The sequence below is a fragment of the Lissotriton helveticus genome, chromosome 1_1 (genome assembly GCF_964261635.1).
Source record: "Lissotriton helveticus chromosome 1_1, aLisHel1.1, whole genome shotgun sequence".
Taxonomy (NCBI): Eukaryota; Metazoa; Chordata; class Amphibia; order Caudata; family Salamandridae; genus Lissotriton; species Lissotriton helveticus.
This window is the reverse complement of record NC_136057.1, coordinates 96049630-96073745: the sequence shown is the minus strand read 5'-3', so window position 1 is coordinate 96073745 and position 24116 is coordinate 96049630. Positions and strand designations below refer to the sequence as shown.

At 47.9% G+C, this 24116-nt stretch overlaps 1 protein-coding gene across 1 annotated transcript in view; it reads right to left on the bottom strand.

Moving 5' to 3' along the window:
• Window positions 1-1424: 1424 nt before the first annotated feature.
• The window catches only part of LOC144758972 (uncharacterized), a 131702-nt gene continuing 109010 nt past the window's right edge, over window positions 1425-24116 (bottom strand). The window contains 1 exon segment of the mRNA XM_078646460.1: window positions 1425-4321. Coding sequence (XP_078502586.1) covers window positions 3028-4321 — 1294 coding nt within the window. The 3' untranslated portion in view covers window positions 1425-3027.

The following is a 24116-nucleotide window of genomic DNA, read 5'->3' as shown; positions in this document are numbered from 1 at the left end:
CCCTCGCTGCCCCCGTATCTCTCAGCACGGTTTTTCCTTCTGCTCCCCTCGCGGCCCACATGTCTCTCTGCCCGTTTTTGCCTTCTGTTGCTTAGCTGCCCCTGCATTTCTGTGACCTTTCTGTCTTCTGTGCCACTCATTTCCCCCGTTTATTGTGACCTTCTGCCCTTTCTTGAGACCTTTTGCCCTCTGTGCAACTCATTTCCCCGTTTTCTGTGACCTTTTTACCCTTTTTGTGACCTTTTTGCCTTCTGTGCCACTCGTTTCCCCCTGCATTCTTGTGACCTTTTTGCCCTTTCTGTGATCTTTCTACCCTCTGTGCCACTCGTTTCCACCTCAATTGTTGTGCCCTTTTGCTTTCTGTTTCCTTTGTCGCCCCTCACCGCCCCGCCGCTGCGTCCCCTGCGGCTCCGCCCCCTGACTGCCCATTTGCTGCCCCCGCCTCCCGCCTCCCAGCTGCTCCTCACTCCCACCTCCCTACACATGGCGGCCTCTGCGCGGTCGCGCCGCTGGTGCGCGGCAAGCCCGTCTGCGCCAACCCGCATCTGGACCGCACCCAGTGCCAGAACCCCTGGCCCCCGCACCCGCCACGACGAACGCCGCCACTACGACGCCAGCACTCCGACGCCAGCACTCTGCACGCTCTCAATCCTGGACGGACCGACAACTGCTTCAAGATCGCCCCGAAACGCACACACAGTCCCTTCACCTGCCGGAACTGCAGCTACACCAGCCACAGAGCCGACGTACCACCCACCAAGAAAATCCTCGACCACATCCGATGCATACTACTGAACACCCGCTCTGCACATAAACACGCCGTCGAGCTCTGGGACCTGCTCAACACAACCTCCCCAGACGTCACAAGGACAGCATCAGGGTCTCAACTAGCACAGACGACGCGCTCAGCACCGCCGAACACATGAATTTCCAGGCACCCTCGTCTACCGACCCCCAGGACCCCACCCCCAGTTCAGCGACTTCATCGCCGACTTCATCAGCACGCACGCCCTGACCTCCACCGACTACATCCTCCTCAGAGACCTGAACTTTCACCTTGAGAACAACACCAACAACTCCACAACCCTGATCGATAACCTCGCCAACCTCAGACTGAGACAACTCGTCACAACGCCCACCCACTCCGCCAGCCACACGCTCGACCCCGTCTTCTCTTCAAGCCCGCACGTCTCCGTCAGCCACACCACCAAACTCCTCTGGACCGACCAACGCTGCATCCCCCGCCGCTGCTGGAGCAAAATCACCGAAGACATGCAAACCTCGCTCTCAGCCCACCCACCGAACCCTCCAACACCGACGTCGCTGGCCACAACCTCAGACGCTGGATTGAGGTCTGTGCCAACACACTCTCCCGCTGAAGAAGCCCCCCCCCCCCCAAGAGAGACCCCAGCAAGTGGGCCAGCTGGTTCACCCCAGAACTCCTAGATTCTAAGCAAGCCTGCCGGAAACTAGAGAAGAAATGGCACAGTGAACAAACTCCGGACAGCCACGCAGCACACAAGGACGCCGTCCGCAACCACCACCACCTCATCAGGGCTGCCAAGAAGACCTCTTTCAAAGACCACCTTGACAACAACGCACACGACAGCAAGGAGCTCTTCAACATCGTGAAGGAACTTTCGAATGCCAGCTCCAACACCAACACATCTTGCCGTCACAAGCCCTGTGCGACTCCCTCGCTACCTTCTTCCACCGCAAGATAGCAGACATCCACGACAGCTTCAACATCGAGACAGCCCCAACAGCAACACAACAGACAATCCGCACACCATCGACCATGTCCCCTTGCTAGCCTGGACCAGCGTGAGCGTCGATGACACCATCAAGACCATGAGCACAATCCACTCCGGCTCTCCGTCAGACCCATTCTAGCACCACATCTTCAACAAAGCAAGCAGCTCCATCGCACCCCACCTACGCAACGTCATCAAGCTCTCCCTTGAGATTGCGACCTTCCCAGAGAGCTGGAAACTCGCCGAGATCAACGCCCTACTCAAAAAACCCAAGGCAGAACCAAGAGACCTCAAGAACTTCCGACCCATCTCTCTACTCCCCTTACTGGCCAAGGTCATCGAGAAAATCGTTAACAGACAGCTAACCCGGACAAGACGGAGGTCCTCATCCTCGGCTCCAACCCGTCAGCCTGGGATGACTCCTAGTGGCCAATGGCACTGGGGGCAGCCCCGACCCCCACCGACCACGCACATCCTCGACTCAACACTCTCAATGACCAAGCAAGTCAACGCCGTCTCCTCCTTCTGCTTCAACACCCTCCGCATGCTCCGCAAGATCTACAGATGGATCCTGACAGATACAAAAAAGACAGTCACCCAGGCCCTCGTCATCAGTAGACTCGACTACGGAAACGCCCTCTACGCAGGAGCCCCGACCAAGCTCATCAATTGACTACAACGCATCCAAAACACCTCGGCACGACTGATCCTCGATGTACCACGACACGGCCACATCACCCCCCACTGGCTTCCCGTCAACAAGAGGATATATTTAAAGCTCCTCATCCACGCACACAAGGCACTCCACAAGACTGGCCCAGCCTACCTCAACAGACGTTCTCCTTCTACACCCCCAACTGCCGGCTCCGCTCCGCCGAACTCTCACTCGCCACCGTCCCGCACATCCGAAGAACAACCACCGGCAGGAGATCCTTCTTCCACCTCGCCGCCAAGACATGGAACACCCTCCCACTGAGCCTACGACAGACCCAAGACCTGCTGACCTTCAGGAGGATACTAAAGACCTGGCTGTTCGATCAGTAGCGGCCCCCACCTCCCCATCCCCAGCGCCTTGAGACCCTCTCGGGTATGAAGGGCGCTTAACAAATGATTGATTGATTGATTGATTGACTGATTGATTTTTGTAGGTCTGATGACCCACTACAGCTCTTTACACATTCACTGCATTGGAATGGCTTTTCCCCAGTGTGTGTTCATTTATGTTTTTGTAGGCCAATAACTGAAAGAAGCTCTTCACACATTCACTGCAATGCTATGGTTTTTCTCCTGTGTGTGTTCGTTGATGTCTTCGAAGATTTGATAACATACTAAATCTCTTCACACATTCATTGCAATGGTATGGTTTTTCCCCAGTGTGTGTTTGAATATGTTTTCGTAGGTCTGATGACCCACTGAAGCTCTTCACACGTTCACAGCACTGTAATGGCTTTTCCCCTGTGTGCGTTCGCTGATGAATCTTGAGATTTGAGGAATCACTAAAACTACTTCCACATTCACTGCAATGGTATGGTTTTTCTCCAGTATGTGTTCGCTGATGTCTTTGTAGGTGTGATAACCGACAGAAGCTTTTCACACATTCAGTGCAATGGTATGGTTTTTCCCCTGTGTGTGTTCGCTGATGAACTTGAAGAATTGATAACTGACTGAATCTCTTCAGACATTCATTGCAATGGTATGGTTTTTCCCCAGTGTGTATTCGCTGATGTCTTTGGAGTTGTGATAACCGACTGAAGCTCTTCACACATTCACTGCAATGGTACGGTTTTTCCCCAGTGTGTATTCGCTGATGTCTTCGGAGGTGTGATAACTGACTATAGCTATTCACACATTCATTGCAATGGTATGGTTTTTCTCCTGTGTGTGTTCGCTGATGAACTTGGAGTTGTGATAAATGACTGAAGCTCTTCACACATTCAGTGCAATGGTACGGTTTTTCCCCAGTGTGTGTTTGCTGATGTCTTCGGAGGTGTGATAACTGACTGTAGCTCTTCACACATTCATTACAATGGTATGGTTTTTCTCCTGTGTGTGTTCGCTGATGAACTTGGAGTTGTGATACCTGACTGAAGCTCTTCACACATTCAGTGCAATGGTATGGTTTTTCCCCAGTGTGTGTTCGCTGATGAACTTGGAGTTGTGATAAATGACTGAAGCCCTTCACACATTCAGTGCAATGGTATGGTCTTTCCCCAGTATGTGTTCGCTGATGAACTTGGAGTTGTGATAAATGACTGAAGCCCTTCACACATTCAGTGCAACGGTATGGTTTTTCCCCAGTGTGTGTTCGCTGATGAACTTGGAGTTGTGATAAATGACTGAAGCTCTTCACACATTCAGTGCAATGGTATGGTTTTTCCCCAGTGTGTGTTCGCTGATGAACTTGGAGTTGTGATAAATGACTGAAGGTCTTCACACATTCAGTGCAATGGTACGGTTTTTCCTCCATGTGTGTCCTCTGATGATCTTTTAGGAGTGCTAACTGACTAAAGTTCTTCACATATTCATTGCAATTGCACGTTGCTTCTCCTGTGTGTGTTTGCTGATGGCTTTTTAGTAGTGATCACAAACTAAAGCTCTTGCTGCTTGTGTATGATTTTTCTTTCTTGGTTAGTGTCTCTGGGTCGGTTTATATTTGTCTGCATCCCATGACTGCGTTTCCTGAGGAGCTAACATAGTTGATAAAGCACTTGTGTTATTCTCATATTCCATGTATGTCTGTGGTATTTTGAATGGTTGTTCAGATTTCACAATGAAATACAAGACTCACCAACTACATATATTATAATTGTGGCAAGTAAAGCTTCTTTGTAGGTGGTTATGTTTTTAGATTGCGGAATGGTTTTGCATGTTTATGAGTGAAGATCAGTCTTCCTTCTGGTCGAAGCAAATTGGGACAGTCTGTTGTAGATCAGAGACCCTCTCTTTCCTTTACCCTTCAGTTGTCTGGCTCCACTCCCTTGTGCTTTTATCTTGTTCCTGTGGTTTGGCCAGAAAACGTTTACAATACACCTAGCGTGCTCAATGGTGGTCTGTCATCATTAAAGGAAGCAGAGAAATGCTGTATCTACCTCATACCGAACACATGATCAAAGCTGGTGGTAGAGGCCTGTTTATACAGGAAGTGGTTTGTCAGTGTTGTTGCCTTAATTTTCTAGAGGTCATTTCTTATCCTGTTGAGTGGAGGTGCACAGCTCAGACTCTTACATCCACAGCGTTGCTCTTGACTGCCTCTTCCAGGATCTATCAGTTTATGTTCATGTTCCTCAGTCTTTATGCAGATCTTTTCCTAAATATTGGAGCTCTTTTTTCTAACCACCATTTTTCAGATTTTCACGATTACTGTCATTATTCACGATCATTTGTGCATTCAAGGCTGGTTTCCTATTGGATGTAAAGAGATTTAAAATCACTAAATGGAAATGTAAGAGCATGTGAATACACAATACTTAACTAGTTGTAAAAGACATCTGGTCATTCGCATTAACGAAAGTTACCAAGAGATATTTCACCATACACAGATATTTAACTAAATGTTCTATAGAACATGTCAGATTTTACTTAATTCAGAAAAGGAGGTGATTTTTCGGTGTTCACACAGTAACTCAGTACAGAAAGAGCACACATGGAGTGCCCACTTGCTAGAGGTACAGCTTTACGAAGACGCACATGGCTAAGATTTCATTTAACCCCTCCCGTGCTCATGACGTTTGCGCTGTGCTCATGACGAGCTGAGCTTGTCATGACCCGCGCGGCGCTCACACTTGGGGATAATTCCCCTGCTGTGCTTAGCGTTCCACAGAAACGGGTGTGGCCATGACGAGCTTAGCTCGTCATGAGCACAGCACCACCGTGCAGCGTGACAAGCCGAGCTCGTCACAAGCACCGTGGTGCTCATGCACCCTACCTCCCCCAGCGCCGTGGGGGAATTAACCCCGCGGCGAAGGGGTTAAACAAGAAGGGATTGTGTAAGAAGAGATGGATCAGGATGTGTTGCTGTCACTTCAGTTTTAGGAATTGTATAACAGCAGTAACACTTTCAAGGCTACATGACAAAGAAAACTCTTCATGAAGTATATAATAAATATAACGCTTCAGGAAGTATATAATAAAGGTAACGCTCTAGGAAGTATATAATAAAGGTAACGCTCCAGGAAGTACATAATAAATGTAACGCTCCAGGAAGTATATAATAAAGGTAACGCTCTAGGAAGTATATAAACAAGCATTTGCAATGCAATAGGTCTTGCATTAGGAAAGTTTGAGCCATTGGTATTGCGAATTACATTTTTTTTATTTATGTGTTGGTTGTGAAAATAGCTATAGTAATAGCTAAAGTAATAGCTTTGTCATTTACAATGCCAATAGTTTTAACTTTCACAAATGTGACACCTATAGCATTTGCAATGCAATATGTGTTGTATTTTCACGAAAATCCAAGAACAGAAGTGAAATATTAACTTTTTTTGTGACATTTATAAGACAGACGTTATTGTTGTTCGAGTACTTTACGCTGGTGTTTGGATTCCTGTAAATCCCCAGTGTTGCAGGGTGCTTAAGAATTTTGTGATCACAGTGGTACTGTATTCCGGGCTACCTTTGATACTTGCACAAGTGCCACCTTGCCCATGTAACGCTTGTTCCTGAGCCTGAGTGTCTAGCACTTATTGCAGGACTATACCTCTAATCATACTCTGTTTTCTCTTATAACTGCACACTTGTCACTTTCATTTCCTCTGGTGCACTTTTGACTACCTCATGTATTTTGTTTGCTCACAATTTTTACTCAAGTATTTTGTTTGCTCACGATTGTCACTATTACCTTTACTACCTCATGTATTTTTGGTTGCTCATAGTTTTTACTACCTCATGTATTTTGTTTGCTCACAATTGTCACTATTACCTTATGTAAGTAACGTATGTTTTTGCAACCTGTTCTTTTGTAATGTTTCTCATTATGTTTCATTTCTGTTCCTGTTGTGAAGCCTCCGACGCCTTCGGGTAAAGTCCGCGCTATATAAAAATGCATAAATACATGAATAAATAAATACCGCCTTCGGGTAAAGTCCGCGCTATATAAAAATGCATAAATATATGAATAAATAAATACCGCCTTCGGGTAAAGTCCGCGCTATATAAAAATGCATAAATACATACATACATAAATACCGCCTTCGGGTAAAGTCTGCGCTATATAAAAATGCATAATTAAATAAATAAATAAATACCGCAAAACATCCTCGTTACTCTGCCGGCCTGCGACCAGGAAGTCAGGCAGGCCGGCGCGACAACAGGAAACAGGAAGTAGGAGGGCGGGAGCCTACCCCGCCTCCCACGGAAGAGCCGCGATTGGAGCCGTGCACCGGAGCAGGCAGGAGCCTACCCTGCACCCCGGTGCCTAACGAGGGAAGACGAGTCCTGCTGCCGGGCCCTGCAGCTGAGGAGAGCCGGTGAGTGCGTTGCTGACCTGCGGGCGGGGGCGGGGGGGGGAGGGGGAAGCATGTACGCGCGCGCGTGCGGGGGGGGGCGGCGTGTGTATGTGTATGTGTGTGTGTGTGTGTGCGTGTGTGTGTGTGTATGTGTCTTGGAGTGCGTGTGTGTGACTGTGGGGGAGGGGGTGTGTGTGTGTGAGCGAGTGTCTGTCTGCGATGTGTACGGCGCGGGACGCGACGTGCACGTTCGCGCACACGAATACAGGAGAGAAAAAGCGCGGGCACCCTCTGGTCCGTCATTCCTCCCACAGTGATCGCTACTGGTCTCCAGCTGGATGCATCCTTACGGATGCTTTTCCAGCGAGACCCAAAAAGTAATCAAGTCAAGCATCCATTTTGTGGGATGTGGAATAAAATGTGTATTCAGTGTCTTCTGCAGGGAATCTGGAAAGGGGCGACCGCTAGGTCCCCCCGAACGTATGGATGGGGGCCCGAACCTCCCGGGAAGCCATTTTGGGCGGGGGTGGGCGTGGCCCGGCTGGTATGCCCAAAGCGGCGTAGCCGGAGCGCGCCTTCCCCCTGCCCGAGAGGGGTTGTCCTAGACACCTTGAAGGAAGACCACGCCCAGTAGGCGTATCGGGGACGGGTACACGCCCTCCCGCAGAAGGATAAAAGAGCGGGAACCCCGAAGATCGTCCTCTTGTTCCTCGGATCGGAAGGCTGCACCCACTCGTTGCTCGTGAGCCCTCGACGGAACAAGCAGCAATTTTGAACGTGGTAATTTTGTTTTTTCTCTTTCAGTTCCGACAAGGATTTCAGGACCTCGTGGATCGACCAAAGGCGGAGGACTCGAAACCATGCCTAGCAAGCAAGCAGGAAAGGGTTCCGAGACGGAAAAGATGTTGCGCCTATTGTCGAACAGGATGGCCTGTATGGACCGAAAGCTCGGTCAAGTCCAATCGCTCGGTAGAGGTTTGGCGGAGGTGAAGAAGCAATTGGCGGCAATGAACGACCCAGGTCAGCCGAAAAAGGTAATAGGCCCGGCCTTGCCGGGAGTGGTTCCCGCGTTAAGAGGGAAGCGGGTCAAAGAGAGGGCAGTCTCGGGGGGGTCCCGGCACCGGAGGTGCCACCCATCGTCCCCCTAGTACCGGCTGGTATCCCGGTTCCGGAACCAGTTTTAGGCCAACCTATCCCAGTGGTGATCACCTCGACCGAGGATGATGAAATGCCCCCAGAATTGGCCGCACAGTTGACGGCATGGTTTAAAACAAAGGTGGGGGGCACAGCGACCCCGGGTGATCCGGCCGAAGAGGCCAGAGTATTAATCAAGCAGTTGCGGCAATCGAGAGATGTCGCAAAGGCGAGTGTTCCTCTTGTTCCCCCACAGGTGGCGCCAGGAGTACCGGCAGCTGGTCAAGAGAAGGGGGCGGCAACAATAGCCGATCCGGGTAAGCTCGCATTGCCAATGGTGGGGGAGGGCTCGATACCCTCAAGGCGGGAAAAAGTTGCACAGCACGTTCCCTTGGTCACGAAAGAGTTAATATGGGGAGACAAGTATGTCAACATGTTTTCATTGTTAACGGACCATCGTGAGATAGAGTATGCTAAAACGCAGAAAGATTTGTGGCACCCTAGTGTGTGGCGCGCCAAGATGGCCGAGTTCAGGGTGGAAGAGACACGGACGAACTGGGTTAAGGCCTTCTCTATATTTACCGCAGTTTTGGTGGAACGTAAACCTGATGTTATGACTGAGTTGGTTTGCTATCAGAATCGCATTATGGATTTTTATTCAATGTATGAGGGGGAAGAATGGAAAGGCTATGACATGAAGTTCCGTAAAGCAAAAGAATTTGATTCTTCTCTGTCTTGGGATTGTTTGGACTCGGTGTCATGGCACAAGCAACTCCTGCCAGGGGCGACAGGTACGTCCTCGCCAGGCGGGAGCGGGTCCGGAGTTGTCCGCCAAAAGCCCGGGGTGCCCTTTCGAGCAGGCACAGGTGGGGGCTATCAGCCTAGAGTTGGCGGGAAGGGCGGACACGGAGGGGTCTGTTGGGGTTTCAATCGAGGCAATTGTAACAGACCGCAGGGGACATGCAAGTTTAAGCATGTGTGTGCCGGGTGTGGGAATTCCTCACACCCGGAAAGTGCTTGTAGATCAAAGAATGTCGGGGCGGGTGGAAAAGGAGGACCTAAACAGGAGTGAGGTGGACCTTTGTGACCGAATGCCTACACCCGTTGATCTAATGGTTATGATTCCGTGGTTAAACAAATACCCTGATCATGTGTCCGCTGGGATGTTGAGGAAGGGATTCTTACATGGCTTCCACATCCCAGTGGGGGAAGTTCGGGGGAACTCCTTTTGTAGAAATCAGTTATCGGTACGGCACAACCCAGGCGTGGCAGAGAGGAAAATAGCTAAAGAAGTCAGTTTAGGACGAGTGGCTGGCCCCTTTCCCTGCCCGCCGGTGGCCGATTTCATATGTTCTCCGTTAGGGGTTGTCCCAAAGAAGGATCCGGGGGAGTTTAGACTCATACATAACCTTTCTGCTCCCAGGGGTTCCTCGGTGAATGATGCCATAGACCCAGAAGTTTGTTCGGTACGATACGCATCGTTCGACGATGCCATGGCCATTTTGAACCACCTAGGCCCCGGGGCGCTGATGGCGAAATGTGATATCGAATCAGCATTCCGGTTGCTTCCGGTGCACCCGCAGGATCAGCGCCTGCTAGGTTTTGCATTTCAGGGAAAGTATTACATGGATAAATGCATGCCCATGGGTTGTTCCATTTCATGTGCATATTTTGAGATGTTTAGCTGTTTCTTGGAATGGGCATTTACAGAGGCCACAGGGCATAGACATGTTATGCATTATCTGGATGATTTTCTGTGTTTGGGGGCAGCCGATGATATGAATTGCGCACAGGCGCTGTATGATTTCTGCATCCTCATGAATGAATTCGGTGTCCCATTGGCACCAGGTAAGACGGTTGGACCATCTACTTCACTGGAGTTTCTGGGTATTGAGCTCGATTCTGTGGAGGGGTGTTTCCGCCTGCCAGTAGACAAAGTGACCAAGTTCCGGGCTTCCTTGATGCAATGCCTGAGTGGGGAGAAAGTGACCCTGCACCAGTTACAACGAACAGTGGGTCAGCTTAATTTTGCCCTGAGGGTGATTCCTATGGCCCGCCCGTTTTCGCGCTCTATCGCGCAAGCTATGGGTGGTCTCAAAGAGGCTCACCACCGTACGAGACTGTCTGGAGAGGTTCGCCAGGATATGCGGATTTGGTTGGCATTTCTGGCGGACTTCAACGGTCGAGTCGTCTGGAGTTCCCCGCCAGAGTCTTCAGTGGAATTAGGTCTATGGACCGACTCGGCTGGGAGTGTGGGTTTTGGCGCCATCTTAGGTGATCGATGGTCGGCACAAACATGGCCAACATGGTGGCACTCCGACGGCCTCACTGGTAACATTGGGTTCCTGGAGTTATTCCCCATTTGGGTGGCTCTGATGACATGGGCTGATGAGTTCAGGGGCCGCTCAGTGGTGTTTTGGTCCGACAATATGACTGTCGTAGATTGCATTAATCAACAGGCAGCACGCTGCAAAATGATTTTGAGATTGTTGAAAGAGATTGTGCTGCTGTGCATGAGGTTGAATGTACTGTTCAGGGCAAAACATGTGCCAGGTGTACTGAATCATGCGGCTGATGCACTCTCTCGTTCACATATGCAGGCATTCAGGGGTTATCTGCCCACAGCAAACTTAGAGGCAGCACCATTCCCGGAAGCAATGTGGCTTATCGGTGCCTCGGATTACAAGACCTCGTGGCAGCGAGTCTAGCCCCCAGGACAAGGAAAGCATACGAAGGAGCGTTTCGTTCTTATTGCACATATTTGGGTCCTGTAGGGAGTCTGCATTGGGGGCAGGAAGAGTCCTTCCTGGGGTACCTGGTTGCACTACACAGGGAGGGCCGATCAGTGGCTACGGCCGGTAGGCATAGGGCGGCCATTTCCTTCATGGCCCAGGTACACGGCATAAAAGATCCTACAGGTTCTTTTTTGGTGAAGAAAGCCCTTCGCGGCTGGCAGCGCCTTGAGGGTTGCAAAAGAGATACGAGGCACCCGATTGGCTTAGACAGACTGTCTCTGCTTTTAGCAAAGCTGGATGAGACGTGTTCCTCCCATTATGAAGCAGTTCTGTTCCGGGCAGCGTTCACATTGGCATTCCATGGGGCAATGAGGGTGAGCGAGCTTGTCGCAAGGAACAAGAGAGAGATGGAGGGAGGTTTGTGCAGGGATCACATCCAGATAAGGGGTGATTCGATGATAATCATGATAGCCAGGTCCAAGACCGACCAGGGGGCTATGGGAGATAGTGTGGTCGTACAGCGTAAGCGTGGGTCCCCCGTCTGTCCGTTGAAGTGTGTGGAAGACTATTTGGCGCTAAGAGTGGCCGCCTGGGGGGGGAGCTTGCTCCGACACAAGGATGGCACCCCACTGACGAGATTTCAGTTTCAGAGGGTGCTGGCACTGGCAATCGCTGACGCGGGCATGGACCCGTGCGATTTTGGGACCCATTCCTTTAGGATAGGGGCTGCTACTGAGGCTACAGCCAGGGGTCAGAGTGCCGAGGAAGTGAAACAATTGGGCCGTTGGTCCTCGAATTGCTTCAGGAGGTATGTGCGATTGCACATGTTGTAAGTGATCAATTGACATGCACTCACGTTTTCTGTCTTTTGTTTACTTTGCAGTTTCGCGGGCCTGCCATGCAGGGCGGAATTGGAGGTCGACCCTACATCGAGAGACCAGCGGTCAGAGATCACCGACTGGGGAGAGGATGGTATGGGTCGTGGGCCACTCATACGTGAGGCGCGCCGGTGACGTATTCAAGGAAGGTGACGCGATTCACGCAGCTGGGGAATACGGGTTCAGAGTGGCTTTCCATGGGAAAGGTGGGCTCGTTTTTGACCAATTTGAGTCATTTTTCGAGGGACTTTTAGGGCGGCATAGGTCACCGCCATCTATAGGCATAGTACACCTGGGTGGCAACGATTTGGTGACACTGGGTAGACGGGTGTTACTTGAACGAATATTGTCAACTGTTAGCTGGTTGGCTAAAAGAGTCCCGGGGTGCACGATTGCCTGGTCCCACATGATTCCTAGAAGGAGGTGGCAGGGGGGACTTTCGGTGTCAGCTCTGAACCATTCAGTTAAACGGGTCAATAATAAGATTGATAGACTGTTCCGTTCTGCACAGTTGCATGTCATTCCTCATGGGTGTATCCGGGGTGACCATATGTATCTGAACGATGGGGTTCACCTGTCCGGGGAGGGGAATGCTTTACTAATAGGAGATTTTGTAGCATGGCTGAGAGGTTTGAGGAAGCATGACCTATAGGAGGAGTTGGGGGGACCGGATAGTCGGTCAACTATCCGGTCTGTGGCGGTAAGGTCATGATCGGTGAGCAGTAATTTAAAGGTCCCTAGAGTGGGGCGCCACCCACAATGGATGGGAGCGCCCGGGGGAAGACGGCCATTGGCCCCTTCCATGGGGAGGCGACACCCACTAAGGATGGGGCGCCTAGGGGGAGATGGCCATGGGCCCCTCCCAGGTGGGGAGGCGGTTAAATGCCCCTCCTGACGAATTTCCCGGGGGCCGGATATCCGCGACGGCGGATAGAGAGTATGGGGTGGGGGGGAGAGTCCACGCTGTCCTTCCTACAGAGACCTCATACGGGAACTCGGACGATCCTTAAGATGGCGTCGAGTGGAAAGGGGGCCCCCACCACGACAAGGGAAGTTACAGTTGGCAATGAGGGTAGAGCCCTCTGCGCATGCGCCGCTCACACGGTGAGGGCGAGAGTTTGGTAGTAGGGATCTGACACCGGTTAAGACCTTGCAGTTGGCCGTTAATGCTAGGATGTACAATTTGAATTAGAGTGTATGCATTTTCAGGATGTTAGCCAAAAGTACATGACTGCATCGAAATGTAATAAATGTCAAATTGTACATAATGCATAATGATGAAACTTTTAATTTAATGTTTTAAATTTTGTTTCATATTTTAATAAATACGGCCGGGAGGGTGACTCCCTCCCGTCTTCCAAAAAAGTCAACTATTGTCCGACTTCCCATCCTTGGGGATGTGTGTTGGGAGGGGGTGGCGGGCATCCCGGCAATATCCCACAGGCATTCAACAGTCCTACCACTCCCAGCCAACTCTTAAGGTTCAAAGTAGCTGCATCACTCCCATCATCTTTTTTGCCGAGATCAATCTTTTAAACCACCAACTGCTAAGTTAAGGCACTCCCCTCCCCATCAGCACCTCTCGGTCTGCATACTCAAAGCCTGTTGATATGGCTGATTTAATGAATGTCTCTTGTTTAGTGTTAGAGGCGTACCGTGAGAGTATAGTGTAAGTGTTGGATCCTATTTGTATTACAAAATGAAGCAGCCTTTCTGCTTTGCCCACAACCACCAACCGTATAAATTCGCTAAAGGAGCAGTTATGCATGATTGCTACACCTGCTAACTTTACATTGGGAAGGCAAAAAAATGTACGATGAAGTATTCAGATTTTATTCCATGCCAATCATTTTAAGGAGATGTGTCTCCTGCGGGAGACATATATCGTGCTTACAGTAGATTAAGGATCAAGAGATGTTTAACTGTGGTGTTTAAACCCTTAGCACTGAAACAATTTTTAGCATTCAATCTTGTTACAAAGCTCTGTGCTACTGTATCCAATAAATCTCTGCTTGATCCTATCTCTAAAAAGAACAACTTTCCCATTTCCCAGCTCTCCAATATATGGGCATGTATTTCTCATGGCACCACCCCCCATCCTGGTGCATAAGAGTCTGAAAAGGTGGCACCACTAAATATGGTGTGTTGATCAGGTGAAAACCAGAAATGTCCCACAGTTCTCTTCTCTTCAGGGGGCCAGCTGCCAAATCGTTAAGAGAGAGAGAGAGAGATCATTCGTCTCTCAGAAATGACTTCATCCACAAACCTGATTAGGTGCATCATTTTCACCTTTTCTTCATAAAGGTGCACCTGCATGAGAATGTCTGGGAGGCATACCACATTGGGGGTCCTACTTCTGCTACTCTGCATTCAGATTCAATCAGAAAGGAGGGTATTCTGGGCAATTTATGATGTGGTGCATGTTGTTCTGTACATACTCTTGAATGTCCAAACCTTCTGCTTCCCTCAGAATACACCTTCGTAGATTCCAGTTTAAGCAGTAGGTCTTCATATCGGTCGTCTGATGTATGATGTGATATGATGTATCTCCTCAGATCTTTCGTCCACTGTCTGTTATAGATCAAAGACATGCATGCCAAGCTCATTTATGCCACTCTGCATTTCTCAAATGTATTCCTTTAGGTCCCCTATCTTGGGGTGTACCTCATCTAATATCTTTTTAAAGAATTGCTGCAAAAACTCTTAAATGATGTTAGTGCCAGAATTAGGATTAAATACCGCCTTCGGGTAAAGTCCGCGCTATATAAAAATGCATAAATATATAAATAAATAAATACCGCCTTCGGGTAAAGTCCGCGCTATATAAAAATGCATAAATACATACATAAATAAATACCGCCTTCGGGTAAAGTCTGCGCTATATAAAAATGCATAATTAAATAAATAAATAAATACCGCAAAACATCCTCGTTACTCTGCCGGCCTGCGACCAGGAAGTCAGGCAGGCCGGCGCGACAACAGGAAACAGGAAGTAGGAGGGCGGGAGCCTACCCCGCCTCCCACGGAAGAGCCGCGATTGGAGCCGTTCACCGGAGCAGTCAGGAGCCTACCCTGCGCCCCGGTGCCTAACGAGGGAAGACGAGTCCTGCTGCCGGGCCCTGCAGCTGAGGAGAGCCGGTGAGTGCGTTGCTGAGCTGCGTGCGGGGGGGGCGGCGGCGTGTGTATGTGTATGTGTGTGTGTGTGTGTGTGTGCGTGTATGTGTCTTGGAGTGCGTGTGTGTGACTGTGGGGGAGGGGGTGTGTGTGTGTGAGCGAGTGTCTGTCTGCGATGTGTACGGCGCAGGACGCGGACGCGACGTGCGCGTTCGTGCACACGAATCCAGGAGAGAAAAAGCGCGGGCACCCTCTGGTCCGTCATTCCTCCCACAGTGATCGCTACTGGTCTCCAGCTGGATGCATCCTTACGGATGCTTTTCCAGCGAGACCCAAAAAGGTAACGTTCCAGGAAGTATATATTAAAGGTAACGCTCTAGGAAGAATATAATATTGGTAACGCTCCAGGAAGTATATAATAAAGGTAACAATCCAAGAAGTATATAATAAAGGTAATGCTCCAGGAAGTATATAATAAATGTAACACTCCAGGAAGTATATAATAAAGGAGTATATAATAAAGGTAACGCTCCAGCAAGTATATAATAAAGGAGTATATAATAAAGGTAATGCTCCAGGAAGTATGTAATAAAGGTAACGCTCTAGGAAGTATATAATAATGGTAACGGTCCAGGAAGTATATAATAAAGGTAACGCTTAAGGAAGTATATAACAAATGTAGCTCCATTCACACTCCTCTTGACAGAACTTTCCAATTTACACTGGAGAAGCTTAAGTTCCAACGCCTGTCTTTACTTTTCTGTTTGTTAAGTTATATTTGCCACATTCCTAGGGATGGTTCAAGCATTTGTTGGAAGATTGCAGCATTTATTATAGAGATTCCATCACAACCAGTAATATACCTGCGATATCTCTGCTGCCAATACATGTCTGCTTTTTGTCTTTTTCTACCTTACCATGGTATCTGACTTAATCTCTTTCGTTTGGTGCTAGGTCGGGGATGGAGCATTGGCAGAGTGGAACAAGATGTCCATTGCTTTCAGGTGAGTATAGCATTTTACAACATTGGTAATTTCTTAAAATCAGCTTTACCTTACTCCCTGTTCATCACCTTCCATACTCCCTTATGCCTGTGTACTCGCTCAGCAGGGTTCATTGACAGCTAAAGCAGCGGAGTGATTCGATGAACACAGCAGACATCAGGTAATGATCTGATAGATAAACGCCATGGTTGGCAGTAGAAGGATCAAAAGAGTCTTTAGAGAAGCTCGCGCGGGACATAAAAACGGAGGAAGTGCACAGGTAGATACATATGAGGCACAAACAGGGGAGGCGATCATGTAGGTGCATGCTCCATTTTGGGTCTGTTTCAGGCCTTTACTTGGTGTGCACTATATCTTAATACTGCGGCTGATAAAGGCACTTGTTGCAAGGGTGTTACCACTTTGACCCTTTACAAGAGGGGAGCAGAGCCTTAGAAAGCACAACACCTGAAGGCTGCCTGGCCTGAGGGGAAGGTGAGGGTCCAGGTGTCTGACAATATCATCAAGGGACATAAAAGGATCCTAAGAAACACAGCGGCAGAGAGGCAAAATCAGCAGTCCACATGGAGAAGAGCTGTGTCCTCCACTGTTTCCGGAAAAGCTTTCTAAGGTTAGGAGGCATAGAATTCCATTGGGTCGGAGCTAAGACATGGAAGGAGAAACCTCCCATTCTGGCTCTGCTGTGACGAGGGATGTGGGACAGGTATAGATTGGTGGAGTGTAGTGTTCTAGAGGGCATGTAAAATTGCATCCAGGCAGCTAGGCTGGGTACTCCTTGGATCTCTGTTTTTTTAGTTCAGTTTAAACAGTTGTCCCGCATCCATTTGGCCATATTCCAAAATTTTCACTACCTCCGCCAGAGGTCTGATGTGAATAATAAAAAGGATAGGACTGAGCTCCGAACCCCGAGGGATGCCAGGAGCCAGTCCTCTTTGTGATGAGACGAAAGGGGGGGGGGTATAACTTTAAAAGACCACTCCTTTAAAAAGAAGGTACACCAGGCCAGACCTATGCCCTGTACCCCCCGGGCAGTGAGGCGAGTTAATATATTTGCATGTGAGACAGGGTTGAAGGTCACACTTAAATCCAGGAGGATCAGAGCCTAGGATTTGCCGGCATCTGCAGTACTGCAAAGAGATTCAGTAACTGTTAAAAGAGCAGTTTTGGTGCGAAATGTTCTAAATCCATTTTGGGAACAATCTAATATTTTATATTGTTCTAATATTTTGGTTAGGAGATTGTTTACATGTTTCTCCTCATCCTTGGACAGAAACGACGGAAGAGAAATGGGTTAATAGTTTTCTGGCTGAGTGGCATTTAGCGAAGGCTTTTTTAGAAGACGGATAACCTTGGCGTGTTCCCATGATATTGATACTTCTTCAGTGCTCAGCAAGTTTGGCTAATTCTATAAATATGGGTGTGACACTCTCTTGAAATTTTTAAATATATTCAGGTTTAAATGGGTCATCCGGAGATCCAGATTTCACTTGACGCATTAAGGTAGAAATAGAATCTGTGTCAAGTAGAGCCAATTGGTCCAAGGGAGCCCATTGCGAGTGGTAGGTCCCTGTGTCAGGTTTGACTGTTTTCTCACCCCTGTTAAAGTAAAGATAAAGATCATTGACCAAGCTTGCTGCAGTGGCTGTTAGAAGCTTCTGCTAATCCAGGAGTGGAGGTGGGTTTAATCAGGTTGTTCACAATAGAGAATATTTCCATGCTTTGATGGAAGTCTCCGCCCGTTCTCTATTGGAGTCTACTAGAGGCACACTCCTTTCAATACACCTTGAAAAGGCAGAAGGGTCCAGTTTATGCTACTGCTTTCTCATTGTGGGGTTACCGGTAATGTTGTTTTCAACGCTAGGTGTATCAATGGTCATAGGCACCAAATAATGGTTTGATCAGGTCACTGGACTAGGGGGAGCAGTTTGAAGGGTGGCCAGGTTGAAAAGAAAAGGGTCCAGCAGATGGCTTGCCTCATAGTTGAATGTTTTACTAACTGAGCTAATTGGAAAGTGGCCAGGTCATTAGTAAAGTCCTGGATTTCTTTATTGTTGATTAAATCAAGATGAAGATTCAAGTCTTCAATTATGCTTAAGTTGGACAATTGAAGTGAGTGCAAGGTAGAGCATTCTATTAGAGATTCCCTGGGGTTGCATCAGAACAGGGCCGGGGCACGGACTACAGCTCAGAGGCTCCACCGCACGCTGCATCACTCTTCCCGTGTGCGGAGGCGCTTAAAGGCAGCAGTGAGGTCCCGCTGTGGGGGACGCATTGGAGCAGAGCCATGGCAGTGACTACAGCCCCAAGGCTCCACCACACAATGCATCACTCTTACCGCAACCTGGAGCCGCTTAAAGGCAGCAGTTAGGTCCCGCTGTGGAGGCCGCATCGGAGCAGAGCCAGGGCACGAACTACAGCCCCAGGCTCCACTGCACAAAGCATCACTCTTCCGGCACCCGGAGATGCTTATAGGCAGCAGCGTGGTACCTCTGCATGGGCCTCTCCCGGGCCAAGGGCGGACCCATCCATGCCCGTCGGAGCCCGGTGGAGGCTGGGCTGGGCCCCCCCTCTAACTTATACACTCCCCCATTACAGGCCCACCTTGGGCAAGAAAAAGCTGAGAGCAACAGAGGAGGTAACTGTTACCTCTTTAGATACCTTTCTGGCCAAGGCAACATCGGCATTAGAAAAATACATTGTACTTACAGAAAAGAGAATTTTGTTGGGGTCAGGGACAGGGCAGTCATCTAATCAAGTTGTTTCTCCAACTAAGGGCGTTGTAAAGAAACTATATGGGGTTTCTCTTCCAGAATTGCCAGCAGTCTCTGTACCAACCCCGAACATTGCCAGCCTGCCTCTACATTTAGTGAGAAACCAACTGACGCTACCTCCGTAAATGGTTAATGAAAAAGAGGTTATGCGATACTGCCCTCCCTGCCAAGAAGATCAGAAAGGCCGCTATGCCAGCGAGTTCCACATGTATGAATGGCCAGCAACATTCAGAGACTACATTTCCCTCATATTGGTGTGATCTTCTTGATAACTTTAAACAACTTTTGCAACCAATCTATGCTCGTTTAGATTCTATAGATCGCACTTAAGGTCATCCCCTCTGATGTCTTTAAAACTCTTAAAAAACTATAATTGTGAAAGTCATAATTTGCGTTTTAATTGTGAAAACATGATCCTGAGTTAGCTAAATCACCCTCTACTTCTATTGGTCATCCTTGTGTTGAAAATCAGTTGGCCCCCAGCAGGGATCCTATAGGTCCAGACCATGTAGATTTGGTCCCTAGGTGTTGCCCACCGCAGGTGACCATATAAGATTCTATGCGTAAGGGGCAATCACACGACTTATCAAGACCATAGGTTATGGTAAATCTCCCGTCTACTCAGGCCCATAGCAAACCAAATCAACAATACATGAACTTCCCTCCTGCAGCTTGTCACTATGTTTAAATTTTAGTCAACATGCCTTTATTACGTCCCAATCTTAGAAAATCTTCACTTCAGCTGATGGCCAAGGCAAGACACTGGATGACTCAAAACTCTAATCACGGTCATCTCATCCAAAATCATTTGATAATGGCCAGAATAACGCAGTGAATTGGGTCTGATGTAAAAACAACCAACAATGACAGGTTATTTTAACCTTTGATAATGAATGGCTAGTGAGAAACCCATTAGGGAGTTTACCGGTTGCCCCTTCACTCCATTCTCAGATTTATGCAGTCTCGTTGGGCTTTTTTTTATAGGTCCGCACAGGTATGTAGTTCCACCGTACTCACTCAGGTCCGTTCTGTGTGAGAACTGGTCATAAGCCTGCCCAGGTGGCTTTTGATGCCCTTGCTCTATCAAATAGGTACTCATTGTTGGAAGATATGGAGGCATGTGATTGACTGATCTTTCCACTTAATTATTTGCCTCCTCAGTCTGTTCTTTATAACGATTTTTAAACGGTTTCTGGTTTGGTACCCGTGAAGAGGATTCAGTTGGTCATTTTAGATTCACTAAGCAGTATTACATCCTTACCAATTGACGCTCCATCATCCTTCTCACCAGTACCAACAGCAATTTGGTCGCAGGAGTCCCTAAGTGATATAAAGTTTCTCTCTAGGAATATAGCGGGCTATGAAAACAAAAAGGATAATCAAAATTGGTATAAAGTGTTTACGAATTCTGATTTTATCTGCTTTCAGGAAAATTGAGCAGAGCAGTCTGTCTATGTAAATGGCTACAGCTCATTTGTTACACCAGCAGTTCCACCAGCAGCAGGTAGATCTAAGGGGGGGCTTACTCAGAATTATAGCAAACACGATCACCCTAGGTAAGGTGACCTTTATCAATAACTCACCCCGTTTTCATGTTATCTTGGCTGAACATACTAGGAAAATTGATTTGTTATGGAATCATTTTTATTATAATAATTTTAACAATCCTACACAGGTGACTGCTGTGTTGGCGGGAATATTGGAATCTCTGTTAACATACCACACACTTTCAATTTGTTTTATTTGAGCTGGGGATTTTCACGTGTACTGTAGCCCCAATTCGAACCAATGTATTTGTGGGGTAATTGACACACATCATTCGTTGCTAGTCCATTTTATGCATCATAACTACGGAAACCTTTCAAACAATTTTTCATTAACTTGGGATATAGTTATAATAAACTTGTGTCACCCCATGACTGGTCAACCGCTCCCCACCTTTCAAATTACTGGAGTTACCTCGACATCTGACTTTACAATTATTCAGACTACTTTTAAGAGATGTATTAAGTCCTCCATAGTCGAGTTGACAGAGTTCAGTGAACATGCTTTCCTTCTTTTTTTGTTTTGTTTGGCCTCTTTCTGCTAAGTCAAGCTCTATATTTGCCCCAAAACCGTATCTGAGTAGTAAAAATGGATCTACTCTTAAATTAGAGAAAACTAACCCTATTTCCTTCCTCCCAAAGGTTACAAAGGAGGTGTTACCTGACATTGAATCCTGCTTAGACACCAACACTGATAGTAATAGCATTTAGTAAAATGTTAATATCTATAAATTCAAATCTTTTACATCCAACTACAAGAAACACTCCTTTGACGATAAGGGGGTTTGAGACAAATTGCTCAAAGGCCTCCAAAGAACTTCACACTGCTCTTACAACAAGTCCGAGACTTGATAAGGAAGCTACGAGCTGACTATAAGACAGGGAGGGCGGTGAGAAAAAGGGATTTACGGGATGAAGCATGGGTAAATTTGTGTGAGGCTTCGAGGAGTAAAGCTAGGAAAGGACATTTTGGAGGATGGTAAATGCCCTTTTTTGGCAGGATCAGGGCGGCCCCTCTCTTGAGATTCATATAGATCAATAGACCTGGGTGTCTCACTTCCAGAGCATTATTAATGTAGAGATGGATAGCGCTACAAAAAACCTTAGGACTTGATGACTGCCCATGTGGGGATGGAATTCTCATTAGAGGAAATTGAGCTTGCACTCTCTCAATCGCCTGCCCTAAAAGCAGCAGGGTTAGATGGGGTTCATCTGGATATTTTCTTTGTACATAAGAATTTATGGGCTCCACTCTTGACCCAAGTTTTAATACTGTTTCCAAAGTGGGACCCCTGGTATCTTGGAAACAATCCATGATTATCCCCATAGATAAGAAGGGGGATCCCTTGAATCCAGCAAATTACCGCCCAATCGCCCTGCTGGATAGCGCTGCCAAGCTAATGGGGAGATTGCTCCTAAATAGACTGGAGGAGTGGGCATTTGTTAATAATGTTTTAGCTGAGACACAATACGGGTTTAGAAATAGGAGGGGTACGATCGACCACGGACAAAATTCACCACAAAGGGTTAGTTTTATATGGCTTTTGTGGACTTGTCCTGCGGCCTTCGACTACGTGAACCACTCAAAATTGTGAGTTCTTTTGGAGTCGCAGGGCGTGGACAACTCCATAATTCTTTTTATTAGGGAGAAGTATAGAAAGGCAGGGTGTTCTGCTCGATTTTTGGGCTCTATTTATGAGTGATGGTGACTTTAAGCTTGCTACCATCCTGAATATCTATTCTTGCCTTGTGTTGGTCCTTTTAAGGCCTTTTTGCCATACCTAGAAGCATAAACTAGAGGATAGCTGCTTAATATGATGATAGATCCCTTATTGTCGACTCTAATCCATCTATTGCCTATTGGCTTTGACATAATTATGTGTCCTTTCATGATTCTACCTATAGTAGAGGGTGGATCCTGTTGTCTTGACTTCATATTACATATTGGTATGGTTTGTGTAGGTACTCTGATAGAGCTAAGTGTTATTTCATCCTTCTCAGGCCTACAAGGCCCAGAACTAGAGAGACTCCATTTTGTTTTCTGTCCCTGCAGACTGAGATGCTTGCAGGGTAAAGGTAATGTTTTAGTTATGAGGTGTTGTTCGCTTGGAGAGAACCGGTTCAGGGCGGCCCTTGTCGAAGGATTGTATTTTTCTTCGTGCCGAAGACACAACATCGGGCCGGCCGGCTGGGGATGTGTCCTTGGTACGGGGAGGTGCAAGAATTTGGAGGGCGGCAGGCTGATGCCTGGAACTTTCCATGAGGAGACAGCATTCCATATTAGTGAAGTGCAGAGGCGGAGTCAGGGAGAAGGACTTTGGGTTGGAAGGAGTGCAGTCGTGGATTGGAACGGAGAGCGTTAGAGTGCAGAAGGAGAGGAGATGGAGCAGGGGAGAAGAGACAGTGGATGCTTGGAACAGAGGGAAGACAGACAGCCAGTGAGCTGGAACCAGAGAGAGAGAAACTAGAAGCAGTTGTGAGTAGATGGTGTTCTGAACAGAGAGAGATGAAGCAATGTTTGGAGCTGAAGACAGCAGTTAGAAGTAGTTACTTATCCGGAGGAGTTGTGATCAGCTGGAGTCTGAGGTGATGCCTTTTGGAAGAGACTGAAGTTATACTAATCTGTGAGAGCAGCTGGAGTGAATTGGATATTTGAACAGAGATAATCAGACAGAATGAAGAAGCTAGTGGAGCGAACGGTTATCAGAGCGGCAGAAACAATTAGACTGAAGCTGGAAGGCGGAGACAGTTCGTGGGGGAGAGGTGTCCAGTGCAGAGTGATCAGCGCAGATGCATGTCCAAGAGTGCAGAGGAGAATCACAGACGAGGGAGGAATCCAGATGACAGCTAGAACAAGACTCCATACTAATCAGGTGATATCTGTCCTGTTATGTTAGTGCCCATGAAACATTATTACTAATCCTTTTCCTTTCAGCGGTGTGCAGTCTATTTACAGTCCCTGTTAGTTAGATGTGGATGTGGTCTTTACAGAGACCCTGCAGATCTGTGTATGTGTCTATTATGTGTTGCTAATGTTGTTATGGTTGTGTAATAAAGATACCCCAGTTCTTAGTGAACCATTGTGCAGAAATTATTATTATTAGTGAGGCTAACCTTTCTTCTAGTCAGGTGCAGGTGAACGGATGCATCTCCCGTCCATGTGGGTCTGAGCAAGGGGGTAGAGGAGAGCTTATATTTGATAATAACCTTTGCATAGTGAACCAGTGTGCTTCTTATTCTTGTATGAAAAGGTACCCTGTTCTTCTAGTCAGATGTTACTGCGAACAGATGCTACCCCTGATCAGGTAAGTGATAACTGAATAAGGGAGAGAGGAGCTCTTGGATTGAAGGATAAGTTGTACATCATCTAATTTGGCAACTATGGTGTGATCCAGAATATTGTAGTACTATACCCCTGATGAATAGTGAGACTGATCCCTTTATGTAATGGTAATCATAGGATATTGATACTGCCAGCAGGGTAGAGAGGTCTGGGTCTGAGTGACCGCGAGGCCGCCGATATTGATACTGCCAGCAGGGTAGAGAGGTCTGGGTCTGAGTGACCGCGAGGCCGCCGATATTGATACTGCCAGCAGGGTAGAGAGGTCTGGGTCTGAGTGACCGCGAGGCCGCCGATATTGATACTGCCAGCAGGGTAGAGAGGTCTGGGTCTGAGTGACCGCGAGGCCGCCGATATTGATACTGCCAGCAGGGTAGAGAGGTCTGGGTCTGAGT